General features: G+C 44.9%; 1 protein-coding gene across 1 annotated transcript in view; it reads left to right on the top strand.

Annotated features, from left to right (window-relative positions):
• The window catches only part of zcchc2 (zinc finger, CCHC domain containing 2), an 81,836-nt gene that overhangs the window by 33,569 nt on the left and 21,038 nt on the right, over positions 1 to 27,229 (top strand). Inside the window, 4 exon segments of the mRNA XM_085989275.1 lie at positions 1,793 to 1,864; positions 5,553 to 5,665; positions 24,336 to 24,430; positions 26,516 to 26,599. Coding sequence (XP_085845401.1) covers positions 1,793 to 1,864; positions 5,553 to 5,665; positions 24,336 to 24,430; positions 26,516 to 26,599 — 364 coding nt within the window.

Below are 27,229 nucleotides of genomic sequence, written 5' to 3' on the forward strand. Positions count from 1 at the left end.
CCCCCCCCTAATCCAGGCTGAGGGAGTGTTTGCACTGTCGGAGGTGCGGTCTTTTGGATGAGATTTAAAAGCTCCCATGGCACTATTTGAAGAGCAGAGAAGTTTATCCAGTATTCTGGGCAATATTTCGCCCTCGACTGAGATCACAAACAGATTATCTGGTCATTATTTCAAAACTGTGAGACCTTGCTGTGTGCAAATTGGGTGCCGTGTTTCCCTTGATTACAGCAGTGACTACACTTCAAAAGTATTTAATTGGCTGTAAAGCTCTTTGCGACGCCCTGAGGTTGTGAAAGGCGCTATATAAATGCAAGTTCTTAAAGACCCCATTTTCAGCATCCAATTGTTTAAGATTGCAAGGCTTTTGCCTTCTGCTCTTCCTGTAAATCGATTCTCTGCATTGTTCACTCTTCATACAACAAAGTTGTTCTTGGTGTCGGTCCTAAATTTGCCATTTACTAGTCTGAATCTGTGTTCTCTTCTCGCTGTTTAACTCAAAATAATAGCCTGGGTTTAATTTTTTATGTTCCCTTTCCTCACAATTCAGACACTCTGCTTTTCTCTGCACTGCCGACAGCGCTTAAATGTCTCCCTTGTATCTCGGCGACCAGGGCTGGACACTACTTGAGATGCAGTCTGACCAGAGCATTATATGGTTTGGTCACCACTTCTTTTGACTTGTATTCTAACCATGTAGTTCAACATTCTATTGGCTTTGTTGATCGCTGCGCTACATTGGTTGGACATGTTGAGCGTCAAGTCCATTACGACTCTAATTCAACTTCATCTGTGGATACTTCAGCACTTACTTGTGTTCCTTATTTTTCCTTAAAATGTGCAGCACTTTGCACTCGTCTGCAGCAAATTTCATCTGCAGTTTTTCTGCCCACTTATTTTATCCAAGTTGTTCTGTAATTTCGGAGCTGCCTCCTCTGGTTCCACTGCCTGTTATCGTTTGGTCTAGTTTGCAAATTTGACTACTTTGCATTTGAGTTTCTGAATCCAGGTCATTTATGTAAGTTAGAAAACAGTAGTCCAAACCCTGAGTCCTGGGGCACCCTGTTCAGTGCTCTTCTTTCCCTCCTCCCCACACTGACATAACTTTACCACCCCCCCCCCCCCCCCCCCACCACACTGACACAACTCCCAGTGATGGGCGATTCTGTAACTGGAGTCACGTGTGTATGGACATCAGCTGCAGGAACCTACAAAACAGACTTGCTGTTGTAAAATGGTAAACAGAATTTTGGTTTTGTGTAGAAGCATGGAATACAAAAGTAAGGGAGGGTAATGTTGAACTTGTACAAGACCTGTTTCCAGGGATGATACGGTAATGAACAGGGCCGTGGGGCTTTTCCCTGTGGAGCTGGAGAGGTTTAAGGATCGACCTGATGGATGTCTTTGAGATAATGACTAATTATATTCAGTTAAATAGTGATAAATTGTCAGCAAGGCAGTAACAAGAGGGCACAAATCTAAGATAATTACAAAGAATTAAAGGGGCGGTTAGGAAAAAAAATTCTTCACCCAACCAGTGGCTAAATGTGGAAATCTCTGCCACAATCTGTTGTTGAAGCTGAGTCATAAATTCTTTTAAGGAAATTAGTTAGATGCTTGAAGAGGAATATTAAAGAGTATGCGGAGCGAGAGAGTGAAAGATTAGACTTTGGAAAGAGAAATATTGGTGCAGACTCATTGGGCTGACAGGCCTGTTTCTGTGCTGTTGACGGTCTATGATTTTTGTATTGCATTTGTACCCTTAATCACAACACTTTTTAAAAATGTTTTGAAGGTCATGCGGACTGATCTCTCGATGTGTACTGTGAGAAAAACACACCAGGAGCTGCAGGAGTTTTTAACGAAAGTAAGTTTTTACTGACTCAAATTTCAAATCTGCAGGGAGGTGGGGGCGAGAAGAATTGAAGAAATAAGATTCATAGACAACTGCCCACTGTTCCTAATGTAACACGCTCTTATTGTTCACGCCATCAATTTTAACTTGCGTAAAAGTGGAACAATTATCGCGTGGTAACATCTTAACTTCTGTCCTGCTAGATATTTGTGTGTGTGAGGTGCTTGTGTTGTAATGCTTGACCAGCATTATCCATCTTCTGATTCTGGATTTTCACTAAATTTTACAAAAACTCTGCTAATCTAGGCTCTTAGTTCTATGGGTGCGAAGTGAGCTGATTAAAATCCATATCTATGTTTAAGTTCCTCATTCAAGATGATTCCCTAGGAGGGGGATAGGGATGTAATTTTGAATCGAGGCAGTTCCTTGATTCTTGGTGATGACTGCTCCCTACTGTTGATCATGGATTGAATTCACTTCATTGCAGCAGTGGGTGGCCTGGTGCAGGAGCATATGCTCCTTGTCACGATGCTTGGTTGAGAGTTTCTGTCTCCTCCAGACATTGGGACTAATGTACTGCTGATGTCCTTTCAGATTTGTGAAGAACTGTTTGGTGAGCAAGTTAAAGAACTGAGAACTGTGGGCAGAGCAGTACACACCTTCAGTGGTATCCCCTGTATGGCACAGAAGGGCATATTCAATGCCGGTAGGCATGAGTGGCCCATCTGCAGGCTAAAACGGAACAAATAACCCTTTTGTGATCCTTTGAGACTAATGCAATCCATGATCCCCAAGATAGAGCTCTACAAGGTTGGAGACTCCTTGCCGTTAATAACTAAATATAGAATGAAACCTTTTTATGGTTTCCCTGCCTCGAGCATCTGAAGTGCTTGATCAGGACAGCCATCGAAAGGTTTCATTGTACATTGAGTTTCACAGGAATTGTGCATTCAGGTCACCTATGGAGTCCTGATTACACATCCATTGAGAGATTAAAAAGTTGCTGTGCTTCATTATCTCGATTGATGGTTCTAGTTCATTTGAGGATGGAGCAGATTATATTCTTTCTTTTGTAGTCTCCAACAAATTAGGTGAGGAGGTGGCAAAGAGAGAGAGGTTCTTCCTTATCCTTGATCTCTGGCAATTAAATGGACTTCTGAAAAGTTAAAAGTTCAGGAGTTGTGCTTTGTGTGTTGAACAATGTGTGCTTCCACATTGCCATTTGGCTTTGACCCAGAATATTTGAAGTCCACCTTTCCCCTTAAAAGTTACGAATACACGGTCCTTTTCCATAGCCTTTTGGCCTCCCAAAGTGTTCACGGAATGTCTTTCCATTGTTGGAATATATTGGTGTTTGTAGCACGTGTACATCCATTTGTATTTAGAGGATTGGCCTGTCAAAGTTTCTCAAGCCTGCCTAAGCAGCTGTGCCAGTGGGTCCGATCTCTACCTTTTCAAGGATTCTGGTTTATTGTCGATTTTGATGGGAGAAGTTCCTGCCCACAGTTCTCCAGGAGTTCTTCAGTTCTCCAAGCAGCTCTTTACAATTCGAAGGAAGGCAGTATGTTAGTCCTCAATTAATTCTCAACCAAGCATCGTCTACAAGAAGCTTTGTAGTTGGAGCCAAAGTAGAGCCTAATATTCATTGATTCCTGTTTTCAGATGCTTAGAAGAGCCTTTTTTTTATTCATTCACGGGATGTGGACAAGGCCAGCATTTATTGCCCTTGAGGTGGTGATGAGCCGCCTTATACAACTGAGTGGCTTGCTAGGCAATTTCAGAGGGCAGTTAAGAGTCAACCACTTTGTTGTGGGTCTGGTGTCACATAGGGTAAAGACAGCAGATTTCCTTCCCTAAAGGGCCAGATGGGTTTTTACGACAATCCGGTAGTTACTGATAGCTTTTTATTCCAGATTTATTTAATTAATTTACATTTAAATTCCCTGTGGTGGGATTTGAACTCATGCCTCCGGATCATTAATCTAGGCCAATAACAATCACCATGCTACCGTACCCTTATGCCATTTGGCTGTTTGCCATGTTTCAGAGTATGGGGTCCTTTTTTGGGGGTGGAAGAAACTGGACCTTGGCCAGATCCTAACTCTGTTCATTCTAATGGTGGCAGGTGTCTTTGAGATTGAACAGCTCGGTGAATTGCAGGCATTGGCTCACTGAACAACCTAGCTTAATTGATGGTCCTTGCGTGCCATCCTGAATTCCTAGTTAGTGGTTTTATACCAGTAGAAGACTTGCTTTCTATCCTCCCCATAACTGGTCAGGTTTCACACCCATTTGATGCTTGTAGTGCAATTTAAAAAAAATTGCAAGTACCATCAGCTGCTGCCTGCGGTCCACTTTTTATTAAATTCTAATTAAAAATGAATGAAATCGATTTTAGAGTGGAGTCCTCGCTGTTTATCACAGGAGTTAGGGAAACACCATAACTATTCAAAGGACACTGCTGCTTATCTTTGTCTTGAGCAAGGTTCAGAAAAGGATTGATTACATAATATCTGACTTAGCTTGGTACAGCAACCTTACTTGATCAAGTGGGCCTGGGTTGCTCTCGCTATTGCAGTTGCACTCTCTCGTATCACCAGTGGAGAATGTACAGGAGAGATCATTCACCCTGGTGGGTAATTTTGTTTCCTGTCTGTCTCCACATGGCAAACAGCATGTCCCACCAAACTGTCTAGTCAGTCGCACTTGGAGTTGTCTTTCTGTTCTTATTTTTGTCTGTCTCTTTCTTTCTCCCACTTTGTCTGTCTGTGTGTCTCTCTCTCTCTCAATAGAGAAAACTAGCCAGAGAATCCTGTTTCTGTTTTTTTAATGATGCAAATGAGGCCCTGTTTGTTAACCAAAATGCTCCGGATAAAGTCTGAATGGATTCAAAATGTCCTGCAGTTGCAAATTTTTTGAAAGTACTAACTGTATTGTACATGTGAGGATCATGGTGCCATGAAGATCTACACGTTAACATAACTTCCTGTAGCCACCAGTTTATAGCAGAAATTGACAGGTTGCTACAAGGATGACTAATATGGAAAGTACAAGTATTACGCTGGCATTGTAGGAAGGAGTGCTTTTTCCTAAATTGGCATATTGCTATAAAGAGGATGAGAGGGATTTTTTGTGGCTCAATTTGAATTCTGTTAAACTGGGTGGCTGTTTCTTGCAGGAGTCTGTTTTCCAAAATGACTCTTGCTTACCGCTGTTTATTCTTTCGAGAAGCATTTTTCTCTGCAATGTGAAAAAAGCAGCATGTCCACACAGACATGACCTTCAGAATCAGGCCGTAAAAGGCTTTCTTTGGCCTCAACACTCTTGCCAAGAAGAAACTGTATTAAGTGTTTGAGTCTGATGCAGTTTCCTTTTGAGCTGGTCTGATTCTTTCTGGACTTGGTCCCTGAAGGATTGTGTGCAATTATATTGCTGCTCGTGAAGTGGGGAATAAAAATGGGTACTGAATAAAGCTACAAGCAGTCCTTAACTGGAAAATCTGGTTGTGCATATTAGCAACCAAGCAGACTTTGGGCTTGTAATGGAAACTACCAGTTAACATAAACGTCACCATTCCCTAGTTAGGATGTTTTTGAGCTTGGTTGTGATTCCAGTGATGGGTTGAATTAATTGTGCATGACCAAGTCCCCAACCTTGGTATTGAGATTTTAAAACACTATTCTGCTGTTTCCTTGTACAGCTTCCTAAGGATCTTTCCATTGATGCTTCTGGGAAGACGGCATTGCGGGCACTAAGTCACGGTTCGCAGACAAGGGAAGACAGGCGGCACTCCAATTTGGAGTCAATCATAAGGTAACCATTGGGCACAAGAATTAGAAGTACCAGTGGAGCTACAGTGCTGATCTCCCCTCTGTTTATAGAACATTCCCCGCTGCTGTTCACCTGGCCGTGCATGCCTACCTAAAGCCACGGTTAATTGGCTACTCCAGTACAGTACTTAATCATTGCAAATAAAACTTAATTCAGGCAGGTGGAAGGGAAACCTTACTGTTTTCAAATGGTGTATTTGCTTGTGCTTTGCAATAATTTTCTCTTCTGCGCCCCCCCCCCCCCCCCAAAAAAAAAACCCTGGGAATACATTTGTATTTGAATTACTGTTTACACTAGTTCAATACTTTGAATTGTGAACATAGGAACAGGAGCAGGCTATTTAGCCCCTCGAGCCTGTTCCGCCAATCAGTGAGATCAAGGCTGATGTGTGACCTAACTCCAGTTCTATGGTATTGGCTTCTAAGATTGTGCTTGCAGCAGAATCTGTTTGGATCTAGCTTGCCATGAATTTGTCCTTTCAAAGAGGCAGATTTTGAGTTCTTTCTGTTGAGAGAGTGTCCGGGAAATACATTTCCATCCTTCATATGCTCAGTCGCTTACCATACATGCATATCTTTTTATATGCAACTACAGTGCGTTGGGGTTTTAAGTAAGCGTCTCCTCCTACTCTCACGGCCAGTTTTGATCCCCGCTGGACTGAATGGTAAACTTTATTTTTCAAATTTGCCCCCTCATGCGAGAAATGCTGTATTCTTTTGCTATGTTGATTTTTGTTTCCTGCCAGTCCTCTCGCTAAACGTCATTTTGAAAATCTTTCCCCCCCGCCCCCCCTGCCTTCCACCACATCCACTGCAATGCTGTCCGCTTGCCTGATTCAATTTATGTTTCGTAATACTCTGAATTTGCACTGTTCCAATTTTTATTTTTGCTCCATGTGTCATATCCGTGCTGTCGGGAATTAAATCACTGACCTGTGCTGTTTCAAGCCAGTTGCTGAACTGGAATGTGGCCCTTTCACGGTGGGTGGGGGGGGAGATCTGTAGCTCTTCACTTTTGTGTTATGGTAAGAGCGGAGTTCTTGGTGTGAGCTGCACCTTTATGGATATGTTGCCTCCAACATTCCCTCTAAGCGGCACGGCCGTGCAGCTGTCTGCATGATCTGCAAATTTGCAGATGATAGTAAGATCTGTGTGAGTGTTAGGCCTGTAGATGATGCTTGTCTGCTTCAGGCGGATCGTAATGTGACATTGGGCTCATGACGGGTGTATAACTTGAATAAATGCAGTGTTATGTATGTGGGCAAGGCGAATGCTCAACATTCATACACCCTTCAGGGAAAAGCATTAAAGAAAGTGGAGATAGCTAGATTTGGGCATTCTAATGCATACATCTCTAAAGGTACATCTGCAATGCTGGCTTGAAACAGCAGTCAGTGATTTAATTCCCGACAGCATGGATATGACACATGGAGCAAATAGGGTGTTGGGGTATATCCATGGGACAATTGAGTACAAGATGAGGCATGCTATTTTGTCCTTGTACAAGACCTTGGTCAGACCGCACTTGACCAGTTTTGGTCGTCTCACATGGGTGACACTGAGGCTTTGGAAAAGATGTACAGCGGTTGGTGCTGTTCCTGCATTTCTCTTGTAATTGACGTGTGGTGAAGATCATGTCCATTGTGCCCCTTAGTGGGCGGAATCCACATTGCGACTCTGGGAGGAGCTCTTCGGCCACTGGGAGAAGGCGATTGAGGAGGATTCTTGCGATGACTTTCCCTGTGGCAGACAGCAGGGAAACTCCTCTAATTACTGCAATCGGACTTGTCACCTTTCTTGAAGATGGTCACAATTACGGCATCGCTGAGATCCCCTGGCATACTCTCCTCCTTCCAGATAAGAGAGATGAGTTCATGAATTCGCGCCAGTAGTGCTTCTCCATCCACCATGCTTTAGTGCCTCGGCGGGGATTCCATCTGCTCCTGAGGCCTTGTTGTTCTTCCGTTGTCGGATGGCCTTTTCAACCTCATGCTGGGCTGGGGTTGTGCTGAGATTGTGGCGGGTAGCATGCTGCAGGATGGAGTTGAGGACACTTGTGTCGAAGACAGAGTCGCAGTTAAGGAGATCTTCGAAGTGCTCCTTCCAGCGGGCACTGACTGCCTCTGTCCTTGGAGTACCTCTCCGTTCTTGGCCCGCAGAGGGGTAGGGCCTTGGGTGCTTGGGCTGTAGATGGTCTTGACTGCGCTAAAGAATCCACGCACGTCGTGGTTGTCGGCTAGCTGCTGGATCTCCTGCGCTTTCTCCACCCACCATCTGTTCTTTAGGTTGCGAGTTTTTTGTTGGACTTTGGCCTTCAGGCTTCTGTAGAGCTGCTTTCTTGCTCTCGAGTGGCTGAAGAGTTCCTCCCAGAGTCGCAATGCGGATTCCGCCCACTAAGGGGCGCAATGAACATGATCTTCACCGCACATCAATTACAAGAGAAATGCAGGGAACCGCACCAACCGCTGTACATGGCTGCCTTTGATCTCACAAAGGCCTTCGACACTGTCAACCGTGAGGGATTATGGAGTGTCCTCTTCAAATTCGGCTGCCCTCAAAGGTTTGTCACCATCCTCCGTCTGCTTCACGACGACATGCAAGCCGTGATCCTGACCAACGGATCCACCACAGACCCAATTCACGTACGAACTGGGGTCAAGCAAGGCTGTGTCATCGCACCAACGTTCTTCTCAATCTTCCTTGCTGCAATGCTCCATCTCTCCCTCAGTAAGCGCCCCGCTGGAGTGGAGCTAATTTACAAACGGGAAACTGTTCAACCTCCGTCACCTCCAGTCCAGATCCAAGGTCGTCCCATCCTCTGTCGTCGAATTACAGTATGCAGACGACGCTTGCGTCTGCGCTCACTCGGCAGTCGAACTCCAAACCATTGTCAACACCATCACCGAAGTGTACGAGAGCATGGGCCTTACACTAAACATCCGTATGGCAAAGGTCCTCTACCAACCTGCCCCCGCCACACAGTACTGCCCCCCGATGATCAAAATCCACGACAAGGCCTTGGACAACATGGACCACTTTCCATACCTCTGGAGCCTACAGTCAACAAGGGCAGACGTCGACGACGAAGTCCAACACCGCCTTCAGTGTGCCAGTGCAGCCTTCGGTCGCCTGAGGAAGAGTGTTTGAAGACCAGGACCTCAAACCCAGCACTAAGCTCATGGTCTACAGAGCAACAGTGATACCCGCCCTGCTGTATGCCTCCGACATGGACCATGTACAGCAGGCACCTCAAATCACTGGAGAGGTACTACCAACGCTGCCTCCGCAAGATCCTGCAAATCCATTGGCAGGATAGGTGCACAAATGTCAGTGTTGCTCAGGCCAACATCCCCAGCATCGAAGCTTTGACCACGCTCGATCAGCTCTGATGGATGGGTCACATTGTGTCCGCATGCCCGATACGAGACTCCCAAAACAAGCGCTCTACTCGGAGCTCCGGCACGACAAGAGAGCCCCAGGTGGGCAGAGGAAACGCTTCAAGGACACCCTCAAAGCCTCCTTGGAAAAAGTGTAACAGCCTCACCGACACCTGGGAATCCCTGGCCCAAGACCACACAAAGTGGAGGAGAAGCATCCGGGAAGGCGCCGAACACCTCGAGTCTCTTCGCCAGGAGCAAGCGGAAGCCAAGCGCAGGCAGCGCAAGGAGCGCACGTCAACCCAAGCATCCCACCCACCCGCCCCTTCAACCACCGTCTGCCCCACCTGTGACAGAGACTGTAGGTCCCGCATTGGACTCATCAGTCAGTCACCTGGGAACTCATTCTTAATGTGGAAGCAAGTCATCCTTGGCTCCGAGGGACTGCCGAAGAAGAAGAAGAAATGATGTAGAGGGCCACTAGACGAATCCCCAGTTCAAAGCATCGTAGTTATCAAGATAGGCTAAAAAGAGTTGGGACTCAAGTGTAGACTTGGCGGTGGGCGAGAGGAAGGGATCTGATTGAGGTTTATAACATAATGAAGAGATTAGATTGTATTCCAGTTGACCGTTTGTTCCAATTAAATGGGTTAGGGAGGACCAGGAGTCACAAATTTAAGTTGTATAAGGCCAGATCTGGGTTAGATGTCAGGAGGTGGTTCTTTTCCTAGAGAATTCCTTCAAGCGAGAGCTGGACCTGTTTCTGGCTGGGGCGTAAATCACCTCTTACAAAAGGTAGACACTGCAGGGAATTCCTAGCCAGTGAGATCTTCTGGACTAGTTTTGATTGCCTAGATGGGTTGGAGAGGAATTTCCCAGATTTCCGTTCCCCCCCCCCCCCCCCCCCCCCCCCAAATATTGGCCTGGATTTTTAATGTTTTTTTCACCTCTCCCGGGAGATCCCATGGTTTTGGGTGGGTTGGAGAGTGTAGATATTGTGGTACACGAGGTATCGCCATTGTGTGCGACAGGCTGGGATGGACCAGAGGGTCTTTACCTGTTGTCATTGTTCGTATGTTCATACCTCATTTCTTTTTGGAATTCTATTTCTGTGTTCTCTTTCCCTGCCCCCCCCCCCCCCTTCCTTTATCTAGATTTTGCATTGCTTTCTTGCCCTTGTTCATCTGCCATTTCTCTTCTATCTTGAGCCTTACCTTTCTGCTCTTGCATACTGATTAAGCCTGTCTAGATTTTTTCTGTTTGGTTTTCCTTGTACTTCATTCTGATGATTGGCATCAACCTTTCCAGCACTTCAATTTCAGCAGCGGCCCTTCACGTGACTTTAGAATTTTACTTGTTGCTACTTTTCAGTGGCATGTGTTAAAATTAATGATGGCCATTTTGCAGCCCCCCGCTTTCTGTTTGCCTCTCATCGGCTGCCCCTTATTCCATATTTGGCCCGAAACTCTTCCCAAGGTGACTTGGCTTCCTTTCTGGGCTGGTTGACATGCAGGGTTCTTTGCCCAAGAGACGAGTCTCTTGCTATAGGTCTACTTTCTTGGATACTAGGAGCATCCCAGCCTCCAGAATATCGATCTATCATGTCGCCCCAAAGGAGAATAAATAAATATTTCAGTTAACGGAAGCAATAGCATAGTAGTTATATTACTGGACTCGTAATCCAGAGGACTGGACTAATGATCCACGGCATTTAAATTCAGTTAATTAAATAAATCTGGAATAAAAAGCTAATCAGTAACGGTGACCATGAAATTATCGGATTGTCGTAAAAATCCACCTGGTTCACTAATATCCTTTAGGGAAGGAAATCTACTGTCCTTACCCGGTCTGGCTTATGTGACTCCAGACTCTCAGCAATGTGGTTGACTCGTAACTGCCCTCTGAAATGGCCTAGCAAGCCACTCAGTTGTAACAAACTGCTGCGAGAAACAATAATAATAAAACCGGACGGACTACCCGGCATTAACCTCGGTACCGGCTTCAGACACAATGGCACACCCGGCCCAGTCGACCCTGCAAAGTCCTCCTCACTAACATCTGGGGACTTGTGCCAAAATTGGGAGAGCTGTCCCACAGACTAGTCAAACAACAGCCTGACATAATCATGCCCACTGAATCATACCTTTCAGCCAATTTCCCAGACTCCTCCATCACCATTCCTCTGTATGTCATGTCCCACTGGCAGGACAGACCCACCAGATGTGGCAGAACAGTGATATACAGTCGGGAGGGAGCGGCCCTGGGAGTCCTCAACGTTGACTCCGGACTCCATGAAGTCTCATCGCTTCAGGTCAAGCATGGGCAAGGAAACCTCCTGCTGATTGCCACCTACAGCCCTCCCTCGGCTGATGAATCAGTACTCCTCCATGTTGAACACCACTTTGAAGAAGCATGGGCACAGAAGGTACTCTGGGTGGGTGACTTCAATGTCCATCACCAAGAGTGGCTTTGTAGCACCACAGCTGGCTGAGTCCTGAAGAAAAATAACTGCCAGTCTGGGCCTGCGACAGGTGGTGAGTGAACCAACACGAGGGAAAAACCTACTTGACCTCGTACTCGCCAATCTACCTGTCGCAGATGCATCTGCCCATGACGGGGTTGGTGACCACTGCACAGTCCTTGTGGAGACGAAGTCCTGTCTTCACACTGAGGACACCCTCCATCGTGTTGTGTGGCACTACCACCGTGCTAAATGGGATAGATTCAAAACCGATCTAGCCGCTCAAAACTGGGCATCCATGAGTCGCTGTGGGCCATCAATAGCAGCAGAATTGTATTCCACCACAATCTGTAGCCTCATGGCCTGGCATATCTCTCACTCTGCCATTACAATCAAGCCAGAGGACCAACCCTGGTTCAATAAGGAGTGTAAAAGAGCATGCCAGGAGCAGCAGCACCAGGCGTACCTAAAAATGAGGTGCCAACCTGGGAAAGCTGCAACACAGGACTACATACATGCGAAACAGTGGAAGCAGCATGCTATAGGGGCTAAGTGATCTTACAATCAACGGATCAGATCAAAGCTCTGCAGTCCTGCCACATCCAGTCATGAATGGTGGTGGACAATTAAACAACTAACTTGGAAGAGGAGGCTCTATGAATATCCCCATCCTCAATGAGGGTGGAGCCCAGTACGCAGGTGCACAAGACAAGGCTGAAGCGTTTGCAACCATCTTCAGCCAGAGGTGCTGAGTGGATGATCCATCTCTGCCAACTCCTTAGGTCCCCACCATCACAGAAGCCAATCTTCCGCTAATTCCATTCACTCCACGTGATATCAAGAAACGGCTGAGTGCACTGGCTACAGCAAAGGCTATGGGACCCGACAACATCCCGGCTGTTGTGCTGAAGACTTGTGCTCCAGAACTAGACGCGCCTCTAGCCAAGCTGTTCCAATACAGCTACAACACCGGCATTTACCTGACAATGTGGGAATTCGCCCAGGTATGTCATGTCCACAAAAAGCAGGACAAATCCAATCCAGCCAATTACCACCCCATCAGTCTACTCAATCATCAGCAAAGTGATGGAAGGTGTCGTCGACAGTGCTATCAAGTGGCACTTATTCACCAATAACCTGCTCACCAATGATCAGTTTGGGTTCTGCCAGAACCACTCTGCTCCAGACTTCATTATAGCCTTGGTCCAAGCATGGACAGAATAGCTGGATTCCAGAGGTGAGGTGTGAGTGATTGCCCTTGACATCAAGGCAGCATTTGACTGAATGCGACATGAAGGAGCCCTAGTAGAATTGAAGTCAATGGGAATCAAGGGGAAAACTCTCCACTGAATGGAGTCACACCGAGCACTATATGGTTGTGGTTGTTGGTCAATCATCTCGGCCCCAGGACATCACTGCAGGAGTTCCTCAGGGCAGTGTCCTAGGCCAACCATCTTCAAGTGCTTCATCAATGACCTTCCCTCCATCATAAGGTCAAAAGTGGGGATGTTTGCTGATGATTGCAGAGTGTTCAGTTCCATTCGCAACTCCTCAGAAAATGAAACTGTCCATGCCCGCATGCAGCAAGACCTAGACGACATTCAGGCTTGGGCTGATAAGTGGCAGGTAACATTTGCGCCACACAAGTGCCAGGCAATGACTATCTCCAACAAGCGAGAGTCTAACCACCTCCCCATGACATTCAACGGCATTACCATTGCCAATTATCCCACCATCATCATTCTGGAGGTCACATTGACCAGAAACTTAACTGGACCAGCCACACACATACTGCGGCAACAAGAGCAGGTCAGAGGCTGGGTATTCTGCGGCGAGTGTCTCACCTCCTGACTCCCCAAAGCCTTTCCACCATCAACTAGGCACAGGTCAGGTGTGTGATGGAATACTCTCCACTTGCCTGGATGAGTGCAGCTCCAACAACACTCAACAAGCTTAATACCATCCAGGACAACGCAGCCCGCTTGATTGGCACCCCATCCACCACCTTAAACGTTCACTCCCTCCACCAGCGTACCGTGGCTGCAGTGTGTACCATCTACAAGATGCACTGCAGCAACTTGCCAAGACGACTTTGGCAGCACCTCCCAAACCCGCGACCTCTACCACCTAGAAGGACGAGGGCAGTAGGCGCATGGGAACACCATCACCTGCAAGTTCTCCTCCAAGTCGCACACTATCCTGACTTGGAAGTATATCGGCCGTTCCTTCATCGTCGCTGGGTCAAAATCCTGGAACTCCCTCCCTAACAGCACTGTGGGAGCACCTTCACCACGACTGCGGCGGTTCAAGAAGGTGGCTCACCACCACCTTGAGGGCAATTAGGGATGGGCAATAAATGCTGGCCTTGCCAGCGACGCCCACACCCTGGAACAATTTTTTAAATCCAGTTGAGGACTGTGCTTAAATTTCAGTCCAATAGGAACTATGACCAAATTGTACCATCCTTGCTGATCTCTACAGTTCCACGTAGAGCTATTGCCAGGATATTAGTAAGGAATCTCTCTGACGTCTAGCACACAGCCAAAATAATATTCAGCAAACCAATAAAAAGGCAACTACAAATAGATGGCTGTGCTTTCACAAGTGGAAAATGTGAGCTGTGCTCTGGTGTGCTTGCAAACTACTTCTTCATACTGAGCTGTGTGACAGCCTTCCCTAATTTAGCAAGAAATGGCAAGAACTGTAACCTCTGGAGAGAGAGAGAATATAAGCTCCTTTTTTTAGGAGGGAAAGGATTAAAGCTGTTTTCACGATTTACATTTCAGATGCAAATTTTATTAACTGTTGACTGCCTGAAAGCATTTGAAGACACACGATGGAAAAACTGAGGGGGAAAAAGTTACACCTTTAGCTGTTTTGTTTTGGTTGTGTATAACAATGCATGTGTGGTAAGACGGGTTTTCTATAGAATGAGTTCGACTGTCAGCCGTGACTCAGTGGGTAGCACCCTGGCCTCTGAGTCAGAAGGTTGAGAGTTCAAGTCCGACTCCAGAGACTTGAACACAAAAACCTAGGCTGACATTCCAGTGCTGCACCGACAGAGGTGCCGTCTTTCAGATGAGCCGTTAAACTGGGGCCCCGTCTGCGCGCTCAGGTGAGCGTAAAAGATCCTACGGCACTATTTTGAAAAGAAGCAGGGGAGTTATTCCCGGTGTCTTGGCCAATATTTATCCCTCAATCAACAGCACTAAAATAGATTATCTGGTCATTATCACATTGCTGTTTGTGGGAGCTTGCTGTGTGTAAATTGGCTGCCGCGTTTCCTGCATTACAACAGTGACTACACTTCAAAAGTACTTCATTGGCTGTAAAGCACTTTGGGACCTCCGGTGGTCGTTAAAGGCGCTATATAAATGCAAGTCTTTCTCTTCTCTACTTACTGGTTATCACTAGTGTAACATTATAAACTAATGTTCTGGTGCTTGTTATGCTGTGCTGAAGGGCCCGAATCTTTAAATGCTACTTCATAAACCTGCTGGAAAAACGGTTGGCCAGAGCAAGATTCCTCCTAGTACATTGGACCAATTGAAAATGCAGCAAATGTAATAACATATAATAGGAGCAGGTGTAGGCCATTCTGCCCCTCTAACCTGCTCCACCAGTCAATAAGATCATGGCTGATCTGATCTTGGCCTCAACTCCACTTTCTTGCCTGCTCCCCATAACCCTGGACTCCCCTGTAGTTCAAAAATCTGTCTATCTCCGCCTTGAATATATTCAATGACCCAGCTTCCACAGCTCTCTGGGATTGAGAATTTTAAAGATTCATGACCCTCTGAGAGAAGAAATTCCTCCTCATCTCCGTCTTAAATGGGCGACCCCTTATCCTGAAACTATGCCCCCTAGTTCTAGATTCCCCCACGAGGGGAAACATCCTCTCAGCATCTACCCTGTCTAACCCCCTCAGAATCTTATTTTTCTATAAGATCACCTCTCATTCTTCTAAACTCCAATGAGTATAGGCCCAACCTGCTCAACCTTTCCTCATAAGACAACCCCTTCATCCCAGGAATCAACCTCGTGAACCTTCTCTGAACTGCCTCCAATGCAAGTATATCCCTCCTTAAATAAGGAGACCAAAACTGTACGCAGTACTCTTGGTGTGGTCTCACCAACACCCTGTACAGTTGTAGCAAGACTTCCCTACTCTTATACTCCATCCCCTTGCAATAAAGGCCAATAATGTCGGATTCACAAACGATGAGTTAAAAGTGGAACTGTAGGAATGTACAGGACTGGAAAAGACATCTGGCTGGTGCCAGAGTTCAAAAGCACCGTGCAGAATTAACTATCTCAATTGTTTTCTTACCAAATGCCTGTCCAACATCCACTTAAAATTACTAATGTTACTGGCTTTGATTGCTGGGGACGTCCATTTTAAATGTGAATTGCTGATTTGTGTGAAATAGTTACATCTGATCCGTTACTCACCTTCCGTCTTCTGAACTTCATCTCTTAGCCCCCATTCAGAGAACAAGGGGAAATGGTAAACTGTTTGAGGTCAACTTGTCAATGCTGTTGAGCATCTTAAATACCTTGAATAAAACCCCATCTGTCTTTTCTAATGTAAACCTATTCAGCTCCTGTCGTTCAGTTGCCTGGTGCCAGGGATTAGATGGGTAGCCTTTGCTACACCTTTTCCATGTCATGATGTCCTTGCTGTAATATGGCAACCAGAACAGCGCACATTACTCTAGATGGGGATAAACCAATGCCTTATGTAGGCATACATCCTGTGATTAATTCTTTACTCTATGCACTGTATAACCCATGATTATATGTTGTGCAGGTGGTTTCATGATCTGGCCACCAGATCCTTTTCCTGTACTGTACCCTGTAGACTAGCATAAAGTTTATAATTCCAGTTTTATTTATTTCATAGTCTCATTACTTTCCAAATGACAACACTAAATTTAACTTTCAGTTTCCCGGCTCAGCTGCTCAATCTATCCAAGAATCCTCTGTGCACAATGATCCTGCCTTTGTTTGCGACCCTCCTACCCGCCACAGCCTCCTTCGTGTCATGATCAAACTTTGACAGTTTTGTGTCTCTTCCCACTTCCAAATCATCAACTCACAATGTGAGTAGCAATGGTCCGAGCACTGACCCTTGGGCACTTAACTGGTCACTTCCCTCTGCTCCCTTGTGCAGCTGGTGGCCAGTGCACTTCAATGGCTGCCCATGTATTCCATACTTTTCTACCTTATTGAGCAACCTCCTATGTGGCATTGTATCAACCCTTCACTGAATTTTAGATGAACAGTGTTCATGAAGTTCCTTTTAGCCACAAGCTCTGGTATCTCAAAGAATTCTAACGGGTTTATGGAGAATCATTGTCGTTGCCCCCTGCCCCCCAGAAAGCTATGCTGCTGTGCCCTGATAACTTCATGCTTCTCTAGGTGTCTCGCGATTCCCTTTTTCAGGATGGCCCCCAACATGTTACCCATGATCTGTCTGGCTGGCCACTCTTAATTTCCGGGATGTGCATTTTTGCTTTTTTTTAAAAATACATAAAGGCGTTTGTATCCTTCTCTCAATCTTGGGTACAACTCTTAATTCTAATCATTTCCTAACTATCCCAGCCAAAAATTGACTGACTTGTCAGCCATTGGTTTTGACGGCCATTTCCTTTCGTGCCCTTGTGTGCAGGTCATTCAGCCTTGGGCCTTATTCTCCTTCATTGTCTTCAATGTTTCTGTCATTTCCTCAGTAATTACTGTTGTCCTTAATGTTTTCTCCCCATTTCTTGGAAAATCAACCCTCATTTCTGAGAGAGAATCGTAGAGTTTTAAGACAGAGGTAGATGAAGTATCTGGAAAAAGCATCTATCCTGAAGTCTTTTTAATTGCTAATTGTGGAAGAAACATAGAAGATAGGAGCAGGAGTAGGCCATTCGGCCCTTCGAGCCTGTTCCGCCATTCAATGAGATCATGGCTGATCATCCAATTTCAGTACCCTGTCCCTGCCTTCTCCCCATATCCCTTGATCCCTTTAGCCTCAAGAAATATATCCAACTCTTTCTTGAATATATTTAATGAACTGGCCTGCACCGCCCTCTGTGGCAGAGAATTCCACAGGTTCACCACACTCTGGGTGAAGAAATTCCTCCTCATTTCAGTCCTAAATGGCTTACCCCTTATCCTTAGACTATGACCCCTGGTTCTGGACTCCCCAGCCATCAGAAACATTGTTCCTGCATCTAGTCTGTCCAGACCTGACAGAATTTTATAGGTTTCGATGAGATCCCCCCTCAATCTTCTAAACTCCAGTGAGTATAAGCCCAATCGACACAATCTCTCCTTATACGTCATTCCTGCCATCCCAGGTATCAGCCTGGTGAATCTTCGCTGCACTCCCTCCATGGCAAGAACGTCCTTCCTCAGGTAAGGTGACCAAAACTGCACACAATACTCGAGGTGCGGTCTCACCAAGGCCCTGTACAACTGTAGCAAGACATCCTTGTTCCTGTACTCGAACCCTCTTGCGACGAAGGCCAACATACCATTTGCCTTCTTAACCGCCTGCTGCACCTGCATGCTTACCTTCAGCGACTGGTGCACAATAACACCCAGGTTTCTTTGCACTTCCCCTTCTCTCAATCTATTGCCATTCAAATAATAATCTGCCTTCCTGTTTTTGCCACCAAAGTGGATAACCTCACATTTATCCACATTATAGTGCATTTGCCATGTTTCTGCCCAATCACCCAACCTGTCCAAATCGTACTTGCGTTTCACGACATCCTCCTCACAGCTTACCCTCCCACCCAGCTTTGTATCGTCTGCAAATTTGGAGATATTACATCCAATTCCCTCGTCCAGATCATTAATATATATTGTGAACAGCTGGGGTCCTCGGACCGATCCTTGCGGTACCCCACTCGTCACTGCCTGCCACTCGGAGAACGACTCGTTTATTCCAACTCTTGGCTTTCTGTCCGCCAACCAGTTCTCTATCCAAGTCAATACCTTGCCCCCAATCCCATGTGCCTTAATTTTGCACGCTAATCTCTTATGTGGGACCTTATCGAAAGCCTTCTGAAAGTCCAAATACACCACATCCACTAGTTCTCCCTTATCTATTTTACCAGTTACATCCTCAAAAAATTCCAGTAGTTTAGTCCAGCATGATTTACCGTTTGTAAATCCATGTTGACTTTGTCCGATCCTGTCACTGCTTTCCAAGTGCTCTGCTATTACATCTTTTATAATAGACTCTAGCATTTTCCCCACTACCGATGTCAGGCTTACCGGTCTATAATTCCCCGCTTTTTCTCTACCGCCTTTTTTGAATAGTGGGGTAACATTAGCTACCCTCCAATCCATGGGTACTGTTCCAGAGTCTATCGAGTTCTGGAAGATGACCAGCAATGCATCTACTATCTCTAGGGCCACTTCCTTAAGTACCCTGGGATGTAGACCTTCAGGCCCTGGGGATTTATCGGCCTTCAGTCCCATCAATTTTCCTAACACCATTTCCCTACAAATACTGATTTCTTTCAGTTCCTCCCTTTCATCAAACCCTATGTTCCCCGACATCTCTGGGAGGTTATTTGTGTCCTCCTTTGTGAAGACAGAACCAAAATATGTATTTAGTTGGTCTGCCATTTCCTTGTTTCCCATTATAAATTCCCCTGATTCTGACTGCAAGGGACCTACGCTTGACTTCACCAATCTTTTTCTCTTCACATATCTATAAAAGCTTTGAGTCAGTTTTTATGTTCCCTGTTAGCTTACTCTCATATTCTATTTTCCCTTTCTTAATTAATTAATCCCTTTGTCCTCCTTTGTTGACTCCTAAACTGCTCCCAATCCTCAGGAGTATTGCTTTTTCTAGCCTTCTTTCATGAGTAGCATTGGTTTCAAAATTAAATTGTCCAGGATGTCCACCATTTTGGGCTGCCTAATTCCACCCTTCTGCCTTTCCTTGACTCCGTTTACTCCAGATGTACTTAAAGGAGCATTTTATGCTCCCTCCAGTCCTAATCTTGCGCCTCAATTTTTTTTGGAAGCTCAATTTTTTTTAATGTTCTTCTTTATCCTTGTACTCATGTCTGTCTATCACAGATCCTGAAGATCTATATTTGAAGTGCATACCCTCCTTTCTTGACCTATTCCTTGCATTATCTCCTTTTGTTGCTTCTGGCTTTCCTCTTGCTCCTATTGTTTCTTACCCAGCGGTGTGCATTAACGTTGCAATTGCAGCATGGTGCATTGAAAAATTTACCACGACTCCGCTACACTTTGCCCTTCTAATATATTTTAGTCCAGCTTCATAAAGGAAAAGCAGGTGTGGTAGCTCTGTTAATAAAGGATGAGATCAGTGCAGTAGTGAGAAATTTATATTGGCTCAAGATCAAGATGTAGAATCAGTTTGGGTGGCGATAAGAAATAATAAGGGAAAGAAGTCAGTGGTGGGAGTAGTCGAAAGTGGCTACACTGTAGGACAGAGCATAAAGCAAGAAATAATGGAGGCTTGTAAGAAAAGTACTGCAATAATCATGGGCGATTTTAATCTTCGTATTGATTGGACAAATCAAATTAGCCAAGATAGCCTTGAAGAGTTCATAGTGTATTTGGGATGGTTTCTTAGAACAATATGTTGTGGAACCAACCAGGGAGCAGGCTACCTTAGATCTGGCACTGTGTAATGAGACAGGATTAATTAATCTCATAGAAAGGATCCTCTAGGAAAAAGTGATCATAGCATGATAGAATTTCAAATTCAGTTTGAGGGTGAGAAAGTTGGGTCTCAAACCAGTGTCCTGAACTTAAATAAAGGCAATTACAAAGGTATGAAGGCATAGTTGGCTAAAGTTGACTAGAAAAATAGATTAAAGGGTAAGACGGTAGATAAGCATTTAAGGAGATATTCATAACTCTCAGCAAAGATATATTCTAGTGAGAAGGAAGGACTTTGAGAAGGATGAACCATCTGTGGCTAACTAAGGAAGTAAAGGATGGTATCAAATTGAAAGCCAAAACATGCAATGTTGCAAAGTTTAGTGGTAGGCAATTTTTAGAAACCAGCAAAGGATGAGTTTAAAAAAAAAAAAAAAAAATAGATTGAGAGTAAACTAGCAAATATAAAAACAGACAGTAAGAGCTTCTACAGGTATATAAAAAGGAAGAGAGTAACTAAAGTAAACGTTGGTCCCCAAGAGGATGAGACTGGGGAATTAATAATGGGAAACAGAAATGGCACAGACTTTGAACAAATATTTTGTATCAGTCTTCACGGTAGAAGATACTAAAAGCATCCCAATAGTAGATAATCAAGGGGCTATAGGGAGGGAGGAACTTAAAACAATCACTATCACTAGAGAAAAAGCACTCAGTAAAATAATGGGACTAAAGGTGGACAAGTCCACTGGACCTGATGACCTGCATCCTAGGGTCTTAAAAGAAGTGGATGCATTGGTTGCAATCTACCAAAATTCCCTGGATTCTGAAGAGGTCCCAGCAGATTGGAAAACCGCAAATGTAACACCCCTATTTCAGAAAGGAGGGAGACACAAAGCAGGAAACTATAGACCAGTTAGCCTAACATCTGTCATTGGGAAAATGCTGGAGTCCTTCATTAAGGAGGTAGTAGCAGGACATTTAGAAAATCATAATACAATCAAGCAGAGTCCACATGGTTTTATGAAAGGGAAATCGTGTTTGACAAATTTATTAGAGTTCTTTTGAGGATGTAATGATCAGGATGAATCAAGGGGAACCAGTAGATGTAGTGTATTTAGATTTCCAAAAGGCATTCGATAAGGTGCCACATAAAAGGTTACTGCACAAGATAAGAGCTCACTGTGTTGGGGGTAATATATTAGCATGGATAGAGGATTGGCTAAGTTTAAAGAAAACAGTCGGGATAAATGGGTCATTTTCCGGTTGGCAAACTAACTAGTGGGGTGCCACGGGGATCAGTGCCAAGGCCTTAACTATTTACAATCTATATTAATGACTTGGATGAAGTGGACTGAGTGTAATGTAGCCAAACTTGCTGCTGATACAAAGATAGGTGGGAAAGCAAGTTGTGAGGAGGACACATAATCTGCAAAGGGTTAAGTAAGTGGGCAAAAATTTGGCAGATGGGGTATAATGTTGGAAAATGTGAGGTTATCCACTTTGGTTGGAAAAATAAAAAAGCAAATTGAGAGAGATTACAAAATGCTGCAGTACAAAGGGATCTGGGGGTCCTCGTACATGAAACATAAAGTTAGCATGCAGGTACAGCAAGTAATTAGGAAGGCAAATGGAATGCTGGCCTTTATTGCAAGGGAGTTGGAGTATAAAAGCAGGGAAGTCCTGCTACAACTGTACAGGGTATTGGTGAGACCACACCTGGAGTACTGCGTACAGATTTGGTCTCCTTATTTAAGGAAGGATATACTTGCATTGGAGGCAGTTCAGAGAAGGTTCACGAGGTTGATTCCTGGGATGAAGGGGTTGTCTTATGAGGAAAGGTTGAGCAGGTTGGGCCTATACTCATTGGAGTTTAGAAGAATGAGAGGTGATCTTATTGAAACATAAGATGCTGAGGGGACTTGACAAGGTGGATGCAGAGAGGATGTTTCCCCTCGTGGGGGAATCCAGAATTAGGGGACATAGTTTCAGAATAAGGGGTCAACCATTTAAGACCGAGATGAGGAGGAATTTCTTCTGAGGGTGGTGAATCTGTGGAATTCTCTACCCCAGAGAGCTGTGGAGGCTGGGTCATTGAATATATTTAGAGTGGAGATACAGATTTTTGAACGTTAAGGGAGTCCAGGGTTATGGGGAACGGGCAGGGAAGTGGAGTTGAGGCCAAGATCAGACCAGCCATGATCTTGTTGAATGGCGGAGCAGGCTCGAGGGGCCGAATGGCCTACTTATGCATGTTCTAAAGTATGTTCTAACTGCTTTCTCATTTTCCCCCAACTTCTACTCTTTGAAAATCTAAAGTCTTCATTGTACTCCTATATCCCTGGCGAGTCTGCCACCAAATGCAATTGTAGTCTTGGTTTTTAACATGTTCCCTAGCTTTGGCATTCAATCATCTCTGCTTTGTTGCATGAAACCAGATCCAGAGTTGCCATCCCCTTGTGCTCTTTAACCATCTGGGTCAAAAGACAGTTTGTGGCATTATTCAGGAAGTAAATCTCTTGGCTCTTTTTCCCACCTTGGTTAACCCTGGTAAATTAAAATCCCCCTGGACAATTGTATTCATATTCAAAATGCCACCCTAATCTCTCTGCATAGCTCAGCAGCCATAGTCTCACTCTGATTTGGTGTTCCTCTCCTTGCCATACTAGTTTTAATTGTATTCCCTGATATTTTGAAGATTAAGGGGTGATTTGATTGAAGTTTTCAAGATAGATAGAGAGAAACTATTTCTGCTGGTTGGGGATTCTAGGACTAGGGAACATAGTCTAAAAATTAGAGCCAGACCTTTCAGGAGTGAAATTAGGAAACACTTCTCCACACACAGGGTGGTAGAAGTTTGGAACTCTCTTCCGCAAATGGCAATTGATGCTGGGGGGTCAATTGTTAATTTTAAATCTGATATTGATAGATTTTTGTTAACCAATGGTATTCAGAGATATGGGGCAAAGGCGGGTATATGGAGTGAGGTCGCAGATCAGCCATGATCTCATTGCATGGCAGAGCAGGCTCGAGGGGCTGAATGGCCTCCTCCTGTTCCTATGTTCCTAATTCATCCCCACCCGTTCTATTCATTTTCTCTGCCCATACGTTTCAGGTGAAGGCAATCCAGTTTTAGAGCCTCCTCCTGTCCTACCATGTGACACAGTGCCTCTGCACCATGTCCCTAGCCACATACTTACCTGCCTAATCCTATCCTGCCTCTGCTGTCCAGCACAAAGTCCATGAATTGATTGGATTTTTTTTTGGAAATCTTGCACTCCTGTCAATTCTCTTCAATCAAAATGCAGTGTAGACGTATATCCCAAATGGCAGTCACCGTGCACTTGAATGCCCATTAGTGGAGCCCTCCAAGCATTGTAAGCACATGGTGTAGCTTGGCTCTGCTGCTCCACAAGTGGAGCTTGTGCTTTGTAAAACTACTGCAAGAGGAACGCAAGTAGAAATGCCATCAGATGGGGATTCATTTTGAGTCCGCTTTGATTCTTGTTCTAATAACGTACCCCAGTAGTTGCTCATCAGAAAGAGATGAGGTGGCTTTCTTATTGCTGATTTCAGGATCAATGCTGTGACCCTAGGGCACTATAACTGACTATAATTAGACCAGGTTAAGTGCTAATTCTGTAGTGTTTTGTTTCAGGTGTGTGATGTTGCCCAACCCTAATTGTCTCGTGCGTATGTGGCTCAGTGGGCAGTACTGTCACCCCTGAGTCAGGTGGGTTCAAGTCTCACTCCAGAGATTTGAGCACAAAAATCTAGGCTGACACTCCAGTGCAGTACTGAGGGAGTGCTGCACTGTTGGAGGTGCTGTTTTTCAGATGAGACGTTAAACTGAGGCCCTGTCTGCCCTCGCATTGATGTAAAAGATCCCGTGGCACTATTTCGAAGAAGAGCAGGGGTGTTACCTCCGGTGTCCTGGCCAATATTTATCCCTCAATCAACATAACAAAAAACATTATCTGGTCATTATCACTTTGCTGTTTGTGGGAGCTTGCTGTGTGCAAATTGGGTGCTGCGTTTCCCACATTACGACAATGACTCCACTTCAAAAGTACTTCTTTCGTTGTAAAGCACTTTGTGACATCCTGAGGTCGTGAAAAGTGCTATAGAAATGCCAGTCTGACTTATGGTTATCTCTTGTCTTTATCCATTAGGCAACTATTTCTGTCTCCAACTCGAGCTTTCTTAAAAAGTGAACACGTTCGTGAATTTTTCCTTGGGAAGTCATCTGACTACAGTCAGCACCACAGTAAGTGACCAACATTATGCAAGATTGCGGAAATCTTTTCATGAAATAAACATGGAGTGTGTGCATGCTTCATCTGTTTCCTTGCAGGAGCATTGTAAAATACAACTCGGCCTCCAGGTGTTTTTATTTTTATTTAATCTTGAGCTTCCCTTGACTCAGCTAGTTAAAAGTGAGAACTGGAAACCTGAAAAACACAACGTTAGAAATACACTGGCCAATCGGCATCTGTAAAGAGAAACGGTGTCGCTCTTCATCAGAACTGAGAACTAAAAGATAAGCAAGCACGTTAGTACAGTCAGGAGGAAGGGACAACAGCAGGCACTCCAATCACATGAGGGAGTTAATGCGCTTAATGATCTTCAAGTTGCTTAATAGAAAACTTTACATGACTATTCAACTCTTTAAATTGTTGTCTGATCAGAGTACCTATTTCATCTGTTTTTTTCCAACCTTCCGAAAATGCATGCTTTGTTTTCAGTTTTGATATAGTTTACAGCCAAAACATTAATTTGTGTCAGCTATGGCTCCGTAGGTAGCGCACTCGCCTCTGAGTCAGAAGGTTGTGAGTTCCAAGTCCCCACTCCAGCGACTCGAGCACAAAAATCTAGGCTGACACTCTCAGTGCAGTACTGAGGGAGTGTTGCACTGTTGGAGATGCCGTCTTTCGGATGAGACATTAAACTGAGGCCCCGTCTGCTCTCTCAGGTAGACGTAAAAGATCCCATGGTACTATATCGAAGAAGAGCAGGGAGTTATCCCTGGATCCTGGGGCCAATGTTTATCCCTCAATAGACATCACTAAAACAGATGATCTGGTCATTATCACATTGCTGTTTGTGGGAGCTTGCTGTGCGCAAATTGGCTGCTGCGTTTCCTACATTACAACAGCGACCACACTTCAAAGTGCTTCATTGGCTGTAAAACGCTTTGGGGCTCCCTGTGGTCGTGAAAGGTGCTATATAAATGCAAGTTTTTTTCTTCTCCCGAGCACTCTTTTTATTGATCATGAGTAGCTGAGCCATTCAAACGAGAAAGATCTTGTGGTCTGATCTCGAAACTCTCTGGAGTTAGCTGCTCTAGGGTGGGGAGTTGGTGTTAAAATTGGCCTTGATGTGTCTGGGTTAAGGGGGGCTTGGGGGCAGGAATTGACCAGGTATCTGACCTGAATTGCAGTTCCAGTACTCGTACTGGGACTGTGTGGATGTCCTATGAAGATGGCGTCAGGGTTGGCTGTGATGCCTCGGCATCAGAATAGCAAAAACAACTTGCATTTGTATAGTGCCTCTAGCATAGAAAAATGTCCCAAGACACTTCACTGAGGTATAAGAAAAATTGGATGCCAAGCTAAAGGAGTAAATATGTGGGGGATGAGTGACCACTAGCCTTGTTGAAGAGTTGGGCTCCAAGGAGAGTCTTGGAGGAGTTAGAGAGGCAGAGAGATTTAGGGAGGGAATTCCAGCACACTGAGGCCTAAGTTGATGAATGTAAAACTGCCAGTGATGGTGAAGAAAGAGCAGGTGTCTGAGGTGGGAGTCGGGAATGGAGAGTTTGGTGGTTGTAGTGCTGAAGGAGATTACAAAGATGAGAAGGAGCAAGGCCATGGAGGGATTTAAACACACAAGGTTGAGAATTTTAAAGTTGTGGCTTTGGAGGACTGGAAGCCAATGTAGATTGGTGTGGGGTGACTGGGATGATGTGTGTTAGATTAGAAGCGGCAGCGTTTTAGATGAGCTGGTGTTTGGGTGTAGGATGTACAGGTGAGCATTGGAATAGTCAGGTCTGGCGGTGACTAAGCAAGGATGAAGGTTTCAACAGCAGGTGGGCTGAGGTAGGGGTGGAGGAATGTTCTCTCCTCAAAGAAAAGCAGAGTGAGCTACTTAAGGGTGTCCAAGGCATCTGGAGCTCTAGCTGAAGGAGAAACTGACATCTTGAAACCTTTTCATTGCAGAAAGGTGAGACTTTTTTTTACAGTTGTGTGTGTGAACCTGTAATTAGCTTGAATTAACAAAGGGCTTTACTGTTGTTTCACTGGAGTGTTATAAACACGGTAAGATGTTTTAAATTGCATCTTAATTTCTTTTGCAGCTAATTTACAGCCAGCGTTAAAGTTGTCCAAGTCTGCAGAACACTTCAAAGAAGACAGTTCTGAGGCTTCCAGCCAGGAAGAAGGTACTTGGCTTTACATACTGTGCGCCGTGTGCTTTTAACCCTTGCCCTGCTAATCAATTGGGAATTTATATTGGTAATATTAGTGTGTACCAGCACTTTGTAGTTCCTTCTAGGTGTACTGTTAAGGAAAGCATTGCCTGACTTGTGGTATTTGTGTCACGAGCGATGATGACAATAACTGTGTCCACAGCGAATAATGTGGGGAAGAAGCGCAGCAAAGTTGGCCACTAGTCTCTTAATTGGATTGTGGGGCCCTTGACCTGAAAAGAGCACCACGTGGAGTATGAACGCTGCAATGTGCAGTGCCTATTTTCCGTTAACTAGTATTTGTTTCTGTTGTAACACTTTTTACAAGTCTTTCCAGTTCTGGGTTTCAGCCCCTTTGAACTTGGGTGAGACGAGAGAAGTAAACTGACCATAGAACTTTTTCTTTCTCTCACCACTTCTTGGGGGGGCCCCCCCCCCCCCCCCCCCCCAAAATAAATCTCTAAACTGCCACTGTTAATATAAACGTTTTGACATTTCTGGGTAGGCAAAGAATCAAGTTAAATGCATGTTTTTAGCCAAGTGGTGGTCGCTGTGCTAATGCAGTTGAAGTTAATGTGGTGCTTAATTTGATCAGCTGGCGGT

This window comes from Somniosus microcephalus, chromosome 5 (assembly GCF_052327205.1).
Source record: "Somniosus microcephalus isolate GS21.2 chromosome 5, FLI_Smic_1.0, whole genome shotgun sequence".
NCBI lineage: Eukaryota > Metazoa > Chordata > Chondrichthyes > Squaliformes > Somniosidae > Somniosus > Somniosus microcephalus.